Raw genomic sequence first — 16,044 nt, 5'->3', positions numbered from 1 at the left:
CAACAAATAGAAAGAAAATATATAAGCGATATTAGAAAGGAGGATTCACGCGTATTAGGTGTAGAAATAAACGGCTCTGAACAACTTTAGCTACAAGTCTTTTTGCTTGCATATTAATTTTTAAGTTCATAATGAGTAAAAATATTTTTCTTCATGAAATTAAATCATTTTGTTATAGGTGATATTTAATCTTTTATACTTGTGTACGTACTATAACCTCTAACCATTTAATTCATTTGTTACACATACAAACAAAATGACCCTTGATTTTACTGTTTTCTTTAATTTATCCTTTTTTTTTTACAAACTTCTTACCACCTTGTTAAAAATTAATTTAAAAAAAACGTTTTTTTTCAAAAGACTCTAAGCCACAAATCAGCTTAAAAATTTAATAAGAAAAAACGTTAGTTTTATTTTTTTGGCGAAAGATTCCACATGAAGTAAGGAGAGACATTGTTTAAATATAAAATTTGAACGGTTAATTCCGGAATACGAAAATGCCCTTTAACTTTATTTAGTAGTATAAAAAAATGCGAAATTCCTATTGAGTGTTTTTTTAGGTCAGTGCTCTGAAAAAAAATAGACACACACACAAATTGAAGGACAAAATATTTAATAAGGGTAAACACTTCCACCACAGCGACTTCTGACTCTTTTACCGGAAAAAGACTGCCAAAACTTCTGGGAAATTTACTGCGTTAACCATTTTCGGTACAATACACCTACCCAGTACAGTACAATAACCACTAAACTTGCTGAGGAAGCCATTCTAGGCCCCTGTTTGTTTCCCGAGAAAAGCGAAAGAAAATTCGAGTCTCTCAATCAGTAGCATTTTTTCATCATAACATCAACACGAATATTGGAGATTAACAGAGAATCACAAGAGAGCTAAAGCAAAGGAAAGAAACAAATAGCATCCATGATATCAGATTAACAACTACTCAGTGATATTAGAAATTCGCTACGTACAACAACGTACATTTTGGAGGAAATTAAAGCAAACAACAACGATACTGATGAGATTCAAAGTCACAGATACTAGTAACGTCACTACAAAATGAAAACACGAAATCAACATAGTACGTACGTACGGTCAGAGACTCAGGCTTCATAGCTAGGCAAGGCAAGCTTAATTCTTCATCTTCTTCTTCTTCTTTTGGCTAGCAGCACCGTCAATGGCGTCGATCAACTCCAAACCGATCAGGAAGCACAGATAGGGATCAATGGCCCAGAATAACTTCAGCTCGTCGCACTGGGTCCAACGATGGAACTCATCGTCCCTATGTTTCCAGTAGAAATCGTCCTCAGGCCTAGCCAAGTCCATTTGCTTCCCGAGCACTGCCGTGGCGAGCTGATCCAGATCGTACCGGCCGAGATCCAGGTCGTCCCTCCTCAGCCCCCTGATCGCGAGATCGTTGACGTCGACGGCGTTCCGGATCTCGATGCCGTGGTGAACCTTGAGCTTCCTGGAGAGATTGGCCATTTCGCGGCCGATGACGAAAACCCTAGGGTTTTCGAGGAAGGAGACGAGCGAGTGTCTGCCTCTGAAATATGTCTCCCACGTCTCGTAGACGAGGGATTGGGCCCCGATGTTGAGGCAGAGAAAATCGTACGGATACTCCTTGTGCCTGTCCTTTTCGTGGCAGCACCACCTCTCCTCGGTCTCTGCCGTGATGCCGACGAGAACGGCAGATTTGATGGAGGACTTGAGGGCGTCCTTGAGCCATTTGGTGACGATGGACTCGGAGTGGGTAACGACGGTCAGGATGCGCTGGGTGTCCACGTGGACGGTGTAGGCGTCCGTTTTGGGGTCTTCGATGGTGTAGTCGCGCTCGACGGTGATTTCAAGCACCATTGTTGTGGCTCTCTCACTCTCTCTCTCCTTTCTCTTTCTTCTCTCACACTATCTCAGTTTTTTGTTGCAGAAGAAATATCTTGGTGACCTCGGTCCATCGATGGGACTTTATATAGAGGAAGCCCACTGGAAGTTACTGTGTTAAGCATTTACCTGACCTTTTCAATTTCTTGACAGTAAAAATTTACAGATCAATCTTCAGGTCCCAACTTAAAATTTTCCAACTGTTTCTTGAGAAAAATTAAAAGAATCACACATTCTTTCTTTTTTTAGGTTTTAGACTAAAAAGATTTTTCTTTTTCTACATTAACCAAATTATATTACTAACCAAATTATATTACTAAGACTTGTTTTATGAAGATTACTCTTCCTTTAGGCATAATTAAACTAATTAATGATAAGAGTTCCAAATTAGGTTAGTGATTTAAACACTCCCTTTTTAACCTCGTGTACTTCTCTTATGAGTACTATAAAATATTCATTTTAGAGCGCAACTCGCTGAAACGAGAGTGCAGATTGAGTGTTGGAATTGCTACTTCAATTAGAGGAATTTGATTAATACAATCAACATCAAATACAATTTCTCAACACTTTTTACTCTTTGGTGTGTGTGAGAAACCCCCATTCCATCGCTTGTGTTATAAAAAATCTTCATCTTTTATTTGATCAACAGAGGACGGGGGTTCCAATTTGGGACCTTTTCTAATATTGGAAAAAGATAAAAAAAAGTACCACTACACCTAAAGTTAGTTCATTTAAATTTAAATAGGCTATTATTTGTGTCCAACTTCTTGGATGTATTTAGATTCCTAAATTTTTTTTCTTTATCATGTCCTATGGGATAAAGTTGGAATTTTTGTATTAATTTGGGTATTGAGCGCTTTTCAAATTTTTAGGTACATACCTACAAAATCAAACATTTCATTATAAGACTCATATTATTGATCTTGAGACGTACGGGTAGTATCTGTCAGACATATGGCTTATGTGACGTGTCATTGACATGATATCACAGATGTGAGTGAGACAACCGTTTTTTGTCCAGAAAGGCCCATTTTCTATTCAAAACTAACATCTCTTTTTCTTTTTTCTTTTTTCTTTTTTCCTTTTTCTTTTTTCTTTTGTTGGAAAGGCTAACTACTCTGGAACGAGACTAACCAAACCAATTAATGGAACGAGACTAACCAAACCAACCACGCACGCATCAACCAAAACGAAGCCGTGGAACAAGCCACTCGTTTTGGCGCGTAGCATGTAAAGCACAGCGCATGCAACCCACGTCTCGCTGCAAATGAACAGCAGAGACTACTGACTCTTTTGCCAGTAAGGGAAAAAGGTTAGAAATTACTGCAGCAATCATTTTGGCCAAAATTACAGCTGTGCAGTACTATAACCACTAAACTTGTTGAGGAAGCCGTTCTAGGCCCCTGTTTGTTTCCCGAGAAAACTCAAAGAAAATCCAAGTTTCTGAGTACCTCTCGAACGTAACATCAACATGAAAATATTTCTAATACATGAGAAATATCCGAATATCACAACAAAACACAGATTCAAAAAACACCAACATTGAGCAAGCATATTGATGACTACTTCATCGACTCTTAAGCTATATATTTTTGGGGAAAATCACTGCTAATCAGTAACAACAACATTGAGAACCCTAATCCACTACTAAAATTATTAGTTAAACACAAAACAACAGACCACGAAATCGACAGAGGGATAATAGTCCGTACGTTACGTACTGAGAGAGAGGCTCAGATCAGTGGCTCTCCATCGCTCATAGCTAGATAACCATTCTAGCTACTTGTCCTTCTTCTTCTTCTTAGGGCCAGCAGCACCGTCAATGGAGTCGATCAACTCCAATCCGATCAAGAAGCACAGATAGATATCAACAGTACAGAACTTGACCTTCTGGCTCCGGAGGCTCCAACCATCCTCGACGTACCATTTGACCTCCTCCTCAGGCCTAAACACTATGAAGCTTGAGCTTCCTGGAGAGCTCGGCCATGCCGTGGCCGATGGCTAAAACCCTAGGGTCTTGGAAGAAGGAGAGGAGGAAGCGTGCTGGTTTGTCACGGTCGTAAGGGAAGCCGTAGATGAGGGACTGGGAGCCGATGTTAAGGCAGAGGATGTCGTACGGCACGTCCCCATTGCGCCTGTACCCCCAAGGGTAGTCCGTCTCAGCCGAGACGCCGACGAGAACGGTGGTTTTGGTGAGGGAGGACTTGAGCGCTTGCTTGAGCCATTTGGTGGCGATTAAGTCGGAGCGGGTGAAGACGGTCAGGATGCGGTGGGATTCGACGTGGACGGTGTACGCGTCGGTTCTGGTGTCTTCGATGGTAGTCGCGCTCGACGGTGATTTGGAGCACCATGGTTGTGGCTTTTTCTCTCACACTCGCACGCTCAGTTTTTTCAATTGCAGAGAGAATATGTTGGAGGGCACGGTGAAATGATGTGACCGCACTTATATAGGAAAGCTTCATACAGAAAACAAAATACAAGGAAAAACCATGACTGAAGCAAGCCATACTCTAGAAAACTCTTTGCAGATTTGAGATTACTACTGTCAAGGAAAAAGATTATCGAGGATGCTCAAATTTAAAAAAAATTATATTTTTTCTTAATTATCATGCGTGGGGAAATTACTGGCATTTATGTGTCAGTTTTGCAATCCACCAAATCCAGTTTACATAGCAACGTTATTATATTTAGGGCATCAATGGGTTTCCCCTATTTTTAAAGTGTGAAGATAATAATAATAATTCCTTGTAATGCACATGTGTAAAAGAGGCCTGTAATGTTGACACATAGTAACAATATTTTCCTAAAATCAAAAAATTTGTACCAATCCTATTCAAATGTCACGCCTAAAACCTATTTACTGTTGCTAAAAGCAATCCGATGAATGATGCTGAAGTGCTTTCCATCCCTTTGAAGTGTGTAAGTAGAAATGACACACTAGAAGTTAGTAGGATTCATAGCCAAGAGTCGTGCACTTTGCCGCGTATGTTCCCCAAATCCCGTCCGGCGGCATGCAGCGCACAGCGACTACTACCGGAAAAAGAGACTAAAAGAATTACTACCGCCCACCGTTTTCGGAAAAATTACTGCGAAGCATTAGTAAATTATTAAGACTTAACAATCTAACTAATTACAGGTAATACTAACTAACAACACGTGAGCACACACGTGACAGCTTAACTGAACGTAAGCTAACTAATATTGTTATCACCAGTTTGTTTCCCGAGAAAGCCCGAGAAAAAAAAAATGAAAGAAGAAAATCCAAGTGATTCCGATACTTTTCTCTGTAAAAGTCGACATGAACAAACACTGATCAGATTCCAGTACGATACCAACTCTCAAGCTAAATTTTGGGGAAATAAAAGCAAATAACAAGCAATTAGGAACCCTAATTCACGAGCTCAAATTAGCTAAACAAAACAACAGACCAGTGGCTCTCCATCGATCTTTGCTAGATGGCGAGTTTACCTACTTGTCCTTCTTGTTTTTCTTCTTCTTCTTCATCTTCTTAAGGTCAGCAGCACCGTCAATGGCGTCGATCAACTCCAAACCGATCAAGTAGCACAGATACACATCAACAGTACAGAACTTGACCACCTCACAATTCATGCTCCAAAAAGACTCATACTCACCGTGCCAAAAGAGCTCCTCCTCAGGCCGAACCACGTCCATTTTCTTTCCCAGCACGGTCTTCGCGAGCCGGTCCAGGCCGTAGCGGCCGAGATCCAGGTCGTCCCTCCCCAGCCCCCTGACCGCCAGATCGTTGACGTCGACGGCGTTCCGGATCTCGATGCCGTGGTCCTTCTTGAGCTTCCTGCAGAGATTGGCCATGTCGCGGCCCACGGCGAAAACCCTAGGGTTTGCAAGGAAGGAGACGAGTAAGCCAGCGGGTTTGTCGTCAAAGTACTGGTAGATGAGGCAGTGGCATCCGATGGTGAGGCAGAGCATGTCGTACGGAGGATCTTTCTTCCTGAGCCACCCTCGCGTGTTGTCGACCTCGGCAGCGACGCCGACGAGAATGGTGGATTTGGTGAACTTGAAGACTTGCTTGAGCCATTTGGTGACGGTGGCTTCGGAGAAGGTAGCGACTGTCAGGATGCGATGGGACTCCACGTGGACGGTTTAGGCGTCTGTGCCGATGTCGTTGACGTCGGGGTCGCGCTCGACGGTGATATCCAGCACCATATTTCTCTCTCACAGTCGCTCAGTTTTTAGTCGCAGAGAGCATTTCTTGGAGGCCACGGTTGAATGGGGATTTTATAGGGCCCACAGCGAGTAACCGAACCGACTCACTGTAAGGATCTAATTTTTACCTTAGCTTTTAAACTTTTATCTTCTTACCAACAATATAAACGAAAATGAAAATATTTTCATACTGCTATACAAAAAGCAATATTTTCATCTAGAAAATGTCCTGTGTAATTCCATACCGGGGGCGGGGCCCTGGGTGTGAGAGTAGCCTCTTTCTGCCCTAAACTCTTTTTCATAAAAAAAATAAAAAATTTGAATTTAATTGTTTTAGTTTTTTTTTAAAAATTATTTGTTACATTTTCTTTGTATATAATTTTTGCGTTGGATCAATGTACTAATTAATATTTGAAGTGCAAAACTGAAAACCCCAACTACCCAGCAGTTCTAGAAAAAGAAAGGGATAAAAAAATTACAAATTTATAAATAAACCCAATCCTAAACATGTATTTATAAAAAAACCCAAACATATTTAAACATAGAAACACACACTGTATAACTAAGCACGGCACGAAACTTGCTGAGCAAGCAACTAACCAATTGTCCCAAGGCCCCTGCTTGTTTCCCAAGAAAATGCAAGAAGATTGAAAGAAAATCCTATTCTCTTGGTACTCTCATGCCCGTTTCATTTCCCAACATGGTCATTAGTAATTATGTAGAAAATCCGAGGAGATTAAGCAAATTAAATATTCAGACAACAACATTAATTAATGATCAACAATAGTATACTTCTGAAGCTACATTTTGGGGGAAATCACAGCTAATAACCAGTAGTTATAACCTTGTAGGTTCTACTAGAATTGAGTACCTTGCCTTGAAACATTTTGAGAGTGTAAGCAAAAGATGGGCCTTGGGCCTTTGGGCCTCTGTTGAAATTAATAATTTATTTTTATTAATTGAAAATTCAAATGGTGATACTAAATTCTCTCTCTCTCACTGAATGGGTGATTTATAATAAATTGAAATAAGGGAGTTTCCTTGTCAGTTTTTATATTTATATTTTATAAATCTCCCTTATGTTTTGAGTTTTTATGTTTTGAGTTTTTAAAAATGGAAAAGAAAAAGAGAAAAAAAAAGGAAACGAAGCAAAATTCCAATTACGAGAACAGGAAAAATCTGATACTGTTAAAGGCATTGATCTGTAATATCGTTATTATTATCTGTAAAATGTTTTATAGGTACATTCACATAGCACTCACAAGTCTAAGCTCCAATTACAACAACAAAACCAAACACACAATTGATCTGGAATTTAAATAGGTAGGGGTGTGGAAGCTTGGCAAGTATATTCCATGATAATGGAATCCAAAAATCAATAATAAACTCAAATGATACAAGCTGCGACACGACACACAAGCCATACAAGCACCGCGGTCTTCAAATCAAGAACTTGGGCATGTGAAAAGAGTGGGACAGCACGTCTGGATGGACAAGAAATGATGCGCAGAGATTCTAAGCTTCAACAATTTTGTCCTTGAGATAATTCAGAACAGCTTTGGTTCCTCTGTCTAAAACCGTCCTCCGGATGCTGTTCAAGTATATATACATAAAATGAGAAGGGTCATGATGCATAGGACAGCAAAGAATTTAAAAACTCTAGTACACATAGAAATTAAGTATATTCTACAAGTTCTCATCCTGTAATCATGGGATTCACTTTGCAGTGGGAAGAATGACCAATTAACATGCATGTGGATGGAGTGCATTGCCTAGCTGATATTTTTGTGTTTTTAATCTATCTTTTGGCCTCTTATAGGAAAATATGCAACTTGTGCTTCCCCACCAGTTTCCTGGTTCATTAAGGAATTGAAGGCAAGGGATTGTCTAGGGTACGTTTCAGTAATTAGCATCTTATTTAACTATGCCTTTTTAGCACTATAAGCAATCTATATGATGATTGTAACCTTGGGGCTCAAAATCCACATCAAATAGGAACTTGAGCAGTCGGATTTGGAGCGAGGGATCAGGCTCCAATTGGTCTTAGGTTTCTGCCAGAGGCAAACCTTACAGGTGTACTTTTGCCTTGCACTTTGTCCACCAGTGCATAAATTCGTAACAATATTATCAATGACATTGTTTACTGCTTCACTAATGCACGAGGCCACACCCCACTGATTGCCATACATCCTTGAACCATATCGCCCAGACAATCAAGGAGTCTGGTGGTAAGCCAGTGATAAAACTTGACTGACCTAAATTTTATCTTTGCGTCAATTGTTTTTGTTTTTGTACAGCTATTAATGTCACAAAACTACAGAATGACAACAAACCTTCCAGTGAAACTTATAGGACATGACGAAAAAAGTAGCATACCTTCTTAATGGATTTCCATCAAGTCTTAAGGCCTGTAAGCTAGGTTCAAGCAAACCCTGATCAAAGAAACTGTCTATGTTAGAATAAAGTAACAAAGTCAGTCTGGACAAAAATATTATGAGCTAGTAGACAACATACATATAGTGTGATATTTGAAGTTGAGCACAACTTAATATTACTTAGAAACAAAGATCCAGAAGAGTAGGAAATATTTATAGTTACATAAGCTAGGGGAAATGCATTGATGAAAAAAAATGATCAGTGACCTTATCTACAAAAGGAAATATTCAAGTTATTGACTTTAACTCACTTTCTTTGGGACTGAGCCAACCACTACAGGACCATACTTCTGGTAATATAAGAATTTATAACCACTTTTTTAGGTAGACTACACTTTATGGGGCCAAAAAAGCTGTGTCTATCTGACCCTCCCTAGACTCCAGAATGGCAGGAGCCTCATGCACTGGGCCACCCATTTTATATATTCAATCAGATGAGTCTATGGAATCTATACTCTCTAAAAAAACAACATGGTAGTTCGTGTTGTCCTTCGTTGTAGTCACGACCAAAGAAACCAATCCAATTATGAAAGGTTTTCATATACTGACCAACTCTGGGGGAAGCGTTGAGATGTCATTGTCAGATAGGCCTAGCTCAGTGAGTGAAGTAAGATTTTTGAACTCCTGCATGTCAATATTAACAGAGACAATCAAGAATTCGAATAGCAATTAATGTACCACAAGAGGAAAGGCTGTCTGTGGACAGACATGATTTATGAACTGAGCCAAGGCATTTAGAGGGTTTCCATCTTTTAGGACCACTTAGCCAAGGCATATGTGGTCCTAAAAGAAAAACAGAACACCCAATATCCATATGGATACAAAAGAACGCAGTGAAACTCCAATGAAATTCTGGGCCTGCCTCCTCTCTCTGACCCCCTAATGACTCCAACATTTTCTCCCAACTTCAATAAGAACACTTTAAACTCTTTAAATTTCTACCAAGTAGATAACTACCATTATTATTATCAGAAAACCTCTACAGGTGTCTCCTGACAAGTCTAAGTTTTAAACCTATGAAGGGTATCAGATGTATATTTATTTCTTAATCAAAGAATATGTTACCACTGGAACCGATCTGAGGGAATTTTGGCTTAAGTCAAGGATCCGCAGTTGCTGCAAACTCAAGATATCTGATGGGACTTCGCGTAGCTGCATTCGTCTGTCAGGTGAAAATAGATGTATGCAAACAATTGAGATGTTATTGAAAACTCCAACATCTACAAGCAGACATGCATTCATATTCTCTATATTTGTGAACATGTGTTCCTGTGTGTCACAACTTCACTAACCTCAGGTAAAGCTCTTGCAAATGTGGTAAGCTGGAAAATGATGGATGCTCTGGTAATGAAGCTGCATTACCGCTTAGATCGAGAACCTGAAGCATAGGGGCTGCTTGAAATCCATCCGGTGGAATCTACAAGTCAAGAAATAAGGAAGGTACTCAGATCAGTTAGCTTGATGTACATTGTGGGCCTATTCCTCAACAGCTTAAGCTTTTGGACAGTGGTCCTATAGCAAGGTATTGGAAATTTTGTTCCGAGAATTATATTTGTCATGAACCATGTCCCTTGCCTTGTTTCTCTTTGAAAATCTTCTATATTATGAAAGTATGAAAAAGACTATTGTACCAGCTACAAAGATTTACCTGTCTTAGTGGATTATTGTCCAGCTTCAAACACAACAGATTAGGAAGTGACCTTAAAATTGCAGTTGGCCAGTCTTTAATCTTGTTCCTGGAAAAAACTAAAGTCTGCACATTTGGATAAAATATAAGGACGACTTACATACACAATCAACTTAATAGCAGATTTTATTTTATATTTTATAAGAACTTAACAAGCAAATTTAAACAAACAAACAAATAAAATTCTGCAAGTCAGTAGACAGAAAAACCCATGTATAATGATATTTACCTGAAGGCAGACACATGACGAAAGCTCAACTGGAAGCTCTTGGATGGAATTCCTAGAAAGATCAATTTTGTGACCTCACTCGACTCCCATACTTCTGATGGGACAGCAGTCAAACCCAGCCCTTCCATAGAAAGTTCCTAAATGTAAAACCATAAAACCAATTTTAAGTGCAAAAGTTTAGCATCTCAAAGAAACATCTAACTGAAAGGTGAATTCTGAACTCTGTACTAGAATAGCCAACTAAGCCAAGATCCCACAAAAGGGAAAATGGGTGTTCACCAACAACCTTATACATGAACCGCACGTGGGAAACAAATCACATCATAAATGCTAGCATGTTCTAGGAACCTCCTTCCCCCCCAAAAAAATAGTTGAGCTATAAAAATGACCCTCCTCAGATAAGCTCATATCCTCTTCAGAAACATTAAGGAACAGTACCTTTGAAGCGATTGATAATCGAGTGGCCATGGCAATAACATCCTCCTTTTTTGTAGTTGTAGCTTCTGCATCTACATAAGAAACCTGAATTAAATTACTTAAGGCAAAAGTTGGTTGAAAATTGTAATTTCACGTTATTGAGTTTTTGGAAGTTTTTACTATGTCGGATGCTATTATCAGTGACATTTCCAAATTTTTATGCTTATAATTAGGCTTCTAAATATACTTAGAATTAGGATGTTTGATTCTTTCTTAGACTTATAATTGTGTTGTATTTCATGTACTCACACTTGTATGACTTCAATATGGAGAGGATGATATAATTTTTCAACCAATTATTTATCACATTGTAACATTGTATTAAATCTTTATTTCAATGAGGTCCTGTTCAAGACCTCCAAACCCCATCCTCCACTTGCTTGTTAACCTGCAGGGTTGAACTGCAACTATACAGTCTGCAGTTATATGCGTCTCTATGAGCATGAGCACACGAGGGAAGGGTATTAGCTTTTCTTCCATTTATTAACAACTTAAGCATATGGGTTCCAGTGATTGTCTACCATACAATACCACGAAAATTTACAGAATTAGCATGTTAGAAAAACCCAAAAAAAAAAAAAACCATACATGAGTTGTCGATAAACATACCTTCATTCTCAGAAAGTCTACTTCGAAGATGCTTCAATAAAGTAGGAGTTGATCCAGAAACCAATGAGCTGAAGAGGAAATTTTTGTTTGATAAATACTTACTCAACAAAAGCATTAAATAAAAAAAGGGCTAACAAACGCCTCTCACCTTCTAAGAGTTCGTAAAGGATTTCCGGTAAGCAAAAGTTTTCGCAGGGTAGTCATCTTGCCTAAACAGAGTAAAACGATTAAGAATATTTATTACAGTCAAACATAACAACTATCAAATTGGACTTTCAAATCCTTAGATGAGTAAACAGGAGGTAGGCATTAGAGCAATGTGGAGTTTAATATAATAAACAGCAATGTTTAATCATCATTCAATTTGTGCATCCAGTGCATCCACACGCCCACACTCCCACCCACACCACTCCTGTGGGAATATTCATCATTTCATCAGCCCACCCACCCCAATCCTGCCACACCCATGAGAAATACAGCTAACACTAGTGCACTATGTGATAAGTTCCATTATTCTTTTAAAAGATTATTAAAGGTCTACTTAGTATTAGGATCTTTCTAATAAAATATTTTAAAAGTAGAACTTCTTGGTATTATACAAGTAAATTAGGACATATGGGTCTTTCTGAAAAGGGCTTATCCATATATTTAAAAATCTGTTTCCAATTGGATCAACGAGAGTAGAATTCTATCCCTTCATATAACTCACAATGTGAAATACATATGACGTTTTCAGAGCATTGCAACCCATACAGGATTTAGGAATTTCGATGAATATATACCAGATACTGTTGAATACAAATTAAAATTAGCTAACCTTACCCAATTCAGGGGGCAATCCAGACAATGAATTGTTTGAAAGATTCAACAATGAAAGACGCAATTTGCATGCCTCCACTGGATACTCCTTCAACTGCATGCACACAGAGAATTTAAAACTAGTTGGATACCAACACACAGCAGAAGAATGCATGGAGCATTTGGATTGTCAAGAACCCAAATGAAATCCCATTATTTAATCTTCTCAATTAGCACTTGCCCTTTGGAAATTATTGTGTCAACTTCAGTCAATAGTAGCTTAATTAGGACCTTAATTAGTCTTTACTTCTAAATTAGCTAGGATTATCCATGTCTTGTGATATTTCCTCTCCCTTCCTTAGGTGGTTTCTTATATAATCAGGTTATTTACCTGACCTTGTAACTCAATAACATTCTGAGTTTCTCTCTGATCTGTAAGCTTGCCTTGTAGATTCTAAGTGCTATTGTTTGTGATAGTTGTTAGCAATGTTCCACATCGCCTAGGTACCTTCGGGATGTGTGAAATATAAATCGTGGGCATCCTTTCCTTGTAAGCCGGTTTTCACAGATGAGTTTTACCCACGGATTTTACAAGGTATCAAAGTAGGCGTACCACATCAATAGGTCAGGTTAGTATCTCCTACCCTGAGTGGAGGGGGAGCGCTTAGTGTCTCTAGTTCTGACACTAAGGGAGACTGTTAACATATCCCCACATTTCTTGGGTACCTTTGGGATGTGGTGTATATACACAAGACCATCCCTTTCCTTGTAAGTTGATTTTCCAAGGATGAGTTCTACCCATGGATTTCATAGTAGTTTCCACCGTGTTAAAACCAAAAAAGATACCATTAAGTGCTTTTCAGGAACCAATAAGTTTATTCATGTAAAAACTAGAGCTACTCATCAAGAGATAAATAGTCCAAATTAGGTATTTTCTTTACAACGTTTATTTTTCTCTCAATGCACAAATAATTGGACAATCAAAGAGGAGACAAAAGTTAACATGTGATGCAGGCATGCAGAGCTTAAGGAGTTCTAGTTCTGCTTATCATGTTGCAGTATTTTAGGTGATTATAAAGTTTTAAATACATGAATATTGTCATATAGTTGTGCTGAAACATATGTAGAGAACTTAGTTTCTGCAGAATTAGAGTGATCTTAAAACGAAAAGATCACTATTAAGACATTTCAATTGACCACTTCCAACTAGAATCATAACTCAACGACCCATTAAACATATTAAGATGCAAGAAAATATTTATAAACATGTCTTTTGAGCAGCAATTCTTTTTGGAAAGAGATCATCACTCTTTCCCAATGTACGTCAAGAACTTTTGTTCCTCCTAAGTAAGTTTTACAGTATTTATAACGAAAAACGAAAATGAAATTCTAGCTACCTGGTTTGAGTGAAGATCTAAAGTTCCTAGATGAGAAAGCGCCCCCATCTCCGCTGGTAATGTAGACAGTGCATTATTCCTAAAATTTGATGTTAAAAGTGCCAGATAAATCTCAAAGATGCAAAAGTTCTCTTTAAATTCCATACACTCCTAAAAACTTAAAAGCATCATGTAACAGTGGTACCCCATATAGATCTCCGCAAGGGAAGAACAACCCTTTATTGAAAGTGGAACTGACGAAATTTCTGCAAAACTCGTAAACACAAACATCTTATAGGAAAGCTGAACTGATTGGCTCATATCATACCAAAGAAAGAATATTTAAGGTTTCTTAATTAAAAATTGACTCACTGTTCTGGTGAAGGTCAAGACGGATAAGACGAGATAGGCTTCCAATATTCTCTGGTATTCCACTCAGCATATTTTTTGCTGCATAGGTTCCAACCACAAACTATGTTTCAACATATCTAAAGATGTGCAAGTAGAGATAAACATTCAGCAAGACATTTACATGCATTGAGTTCTGTAAGCATGGTCCATGATCCAATCAAATTCTCAGATAGGATTGTTAGCTTGTTACCCTGGCACAGGCAGATGATCCAATTCGCATTTTAGACCCCAAAATTTATCAAATACTAATGATTACATCATAATCAAAGAAAAAAGAAAAAGCGGTAACTCATCATCACAGGTGCTAAAAATACAATCTTGCTCATACCTCCACATCTAGTTTCATCAATTTTGAACAGTTAGCTAGATCTTCTGGCAAGCTGATGATAACATTATTTGACGCCTGTAAAAAGAGTATCATAACTTACTTTTTCATCAGAACCATATATTATGTTAAAAAAATAAAGGAAAGAATCCTTTCCTAACACACGCATCGGGTTTACAGAATATTAAGATGAAAAAAAAAAAGATAAGTTCAATCTACATGCACAAAGATTTGGGCAAAGAACAAGCACTTAAACAACCACACTACAAGGTTATGTGATATTGCTGTGTCAAATTTTACCAGCATCATGGCCTTGTCACCACATCTACAATCAACCTAGGTGAAGCATTACCTTGAATTCTGATAGATCTGAGCATCTTCCAAGTGAGCTTGGTAGTTCTTTAAGCTGATTGTTCGAGCAATCAAGTCTGGAAGGATCACACAACAACTTGATTAACCTAAATCGAATTCTTCTTTCTTTCTTGTTCATTTCAAACCCAAATACAAGAAAAGCAAAAAAAACACAAGGGTCATGTACGCACCGACCCACAGACATGCACGAAACACAGTAATAAGAAACCAATAAAGCCTTCTGGTCTTTTAACTACATTTTTTATATATAAAGAAAAATGGGAATTGGTAGAAGAAGAAACTATACTTGACAAGAGAAGTTACTGATCCAATTTCCTCAGGCAACTTTAGAATTGAGTTGAACGATAAGTCTAATGATTTGAGCATGGTAAGCCTGCCAAATGTGTTCGACATTTCAATTAAAGAAAAACATAAGACAAAGATCACTACGAACACAAATTACAAATACACATCGACATAAACACACTCTCCAATTGCAGCTGGAAGCTCGGAAAGTTTGTTGTGGCTGACATTTAACACAGTCAGAAGAGGCAAATTTCTCAGCTCTTCTTTCAGTGATTCAATGTTGTTATGAGCTATAATGAGCTTTTGTAGCTCCACAGCCTGAAAACAAGCAATGGGTTCATGAGTCCGATTGGAAAACATCACACTTAATTAGAAGCACCCATTTCATATTTTTCTTGATCTAGATGAATAAGGGAAACAAATTTACCTCCCACCATTTCTCATCGTCCCCAACTGCACTCGTACTTCTATATACCTCATCGGGCACTTGGCTGACAATTAGAGGGAAAAAAAAAACCAGTTCCCATATGAATGCAATGCTTTTCAATGTGATGGAAATTTAATTGCAAAAGAGAGTTATCAAAATCAAAGATAATGGTGATGAAGATGACAAAATTTCTTTCTTTGAACTGGTGATCAGTCTATTGTTACCTGAGATTACGATTTGAAAGATTGAGAGAACCAGAGCTCCTCGCGGCTTTGATAACCCGATCCATCGACTGAAGTACTCCCCGCGCTGCGTTTGCTTTTGGATCTGCACTAGTATCTCAGGTACTACTTTTTCGTTGTTTGTTTCTTTAATTTCACCTCTTTCAAAGACAGAAGCTTTATTCGGGTCGTAATAGTTCATGTATTTCAAAGACGTTGGATTGCATTTACTAAATATGTTCTCTTATTAGAACATATAATTATCGGAGAATCTTCAAGGAATACTTTAAACTTCTACAAAACAATACGACAAGTGTTTTAAAGACGA

At 38.3% G+C, this 16,044-nt stretch overlaps 2 protein-coding genes and 1 pseudogene across 2 annotated transcripts; all 3 read right to left on the bottom strand.

Moving 5' to 3' along the window:
• Window positions 1–925: 925 nt before the first annotated feature.
• On the bottom strand, window positions 926–1,931 carry LOC103326227 (uncharacterized). The gene has a single exon (XM_008228433.2). The coding sequence runs from the start codon at window positions 1,853–1,855 to the stop codon at window positions 1,130–1,132; it is 726 nt and encodes a 241-aa protein (XP_008226655.2). The 5' UTR covers window positions 1,856–1,931; the 3' UTR covers window positions 926–1,129.
• Window positions 1,932–5,180: 3,249 nt separating this feature from the next.
• Window positions 5,181–6,218, bottom strand: LOC103326337 (uncharacterized; annotated as a pseudogene).
• A 1,026-nt stretch (window positions 6,219–7,244) lies between these two features.
• On the bottom strand, window positions 7,245–16,004 carry LOC103326226 (Leucine-rich repeat (LRR) family protein). The gene is given in 22 exon segments (XM_008228432.3): window positions 7,245–7,655; window positions 8,441–8,496; window positions 9,049–9,123; window positions 9,565–9,661; window positions 9,792–9,916; window positions 10,148–10,252; window positions 10,416–10,480; window positions 10,483–10,552; window positions 10,854–10,924; window positions 11,502–11,569; window positions 11,650–11,710; window positions 12,324–12,414; window positions 13,697–13,775; window positions 13,881–13,941; window positions 14,048–14,125; window positions 14,208–14,277; window positions 14,415–14,489; window positions 14,764–14,839; window positions 15,070–15,156; window positions 15,250–15,386; window positions 15,496–15,559; window positions 15,720–16,004. Coding segments are annotated over 22 exon segments (1,752 nt in total). The 5' UTR covers window positions 15,785–16,004; the 3' UTR covers window positions 7,245–7,579.
• Window positions 16,005–16,044: the final 40 nt, after the last annotated feature.

This window comes from Prunus mume, linkage group LG3 (assembly GCF_029339155.1).
Source record: "Prunus mume cultivar Tortuosa linkage group LG3, ASM2933915v1, whole genome shotgun sequence".
Classification (NCBI taxonomy): Eukaryota; Viridiplantae; Streptophyta; class Magnoliopsida; order Rosales; family Rosaceae; genus Prunus; species Prunus mume.
The sequence above is the reverse complement of the archived record's forward strand: the minus strand, read 5'-3'. Positions and strand labels throughout refer to the sequence as shown.

Coding starts and splice junctions, on each gene's coding strand:
- LOC103326227 (XM_008228433.2), bottom strand. CDS start 1,855: ATGGTGCTTGAAATCACCGTCGAGCGCGACTACACCATCGAAGACCCC.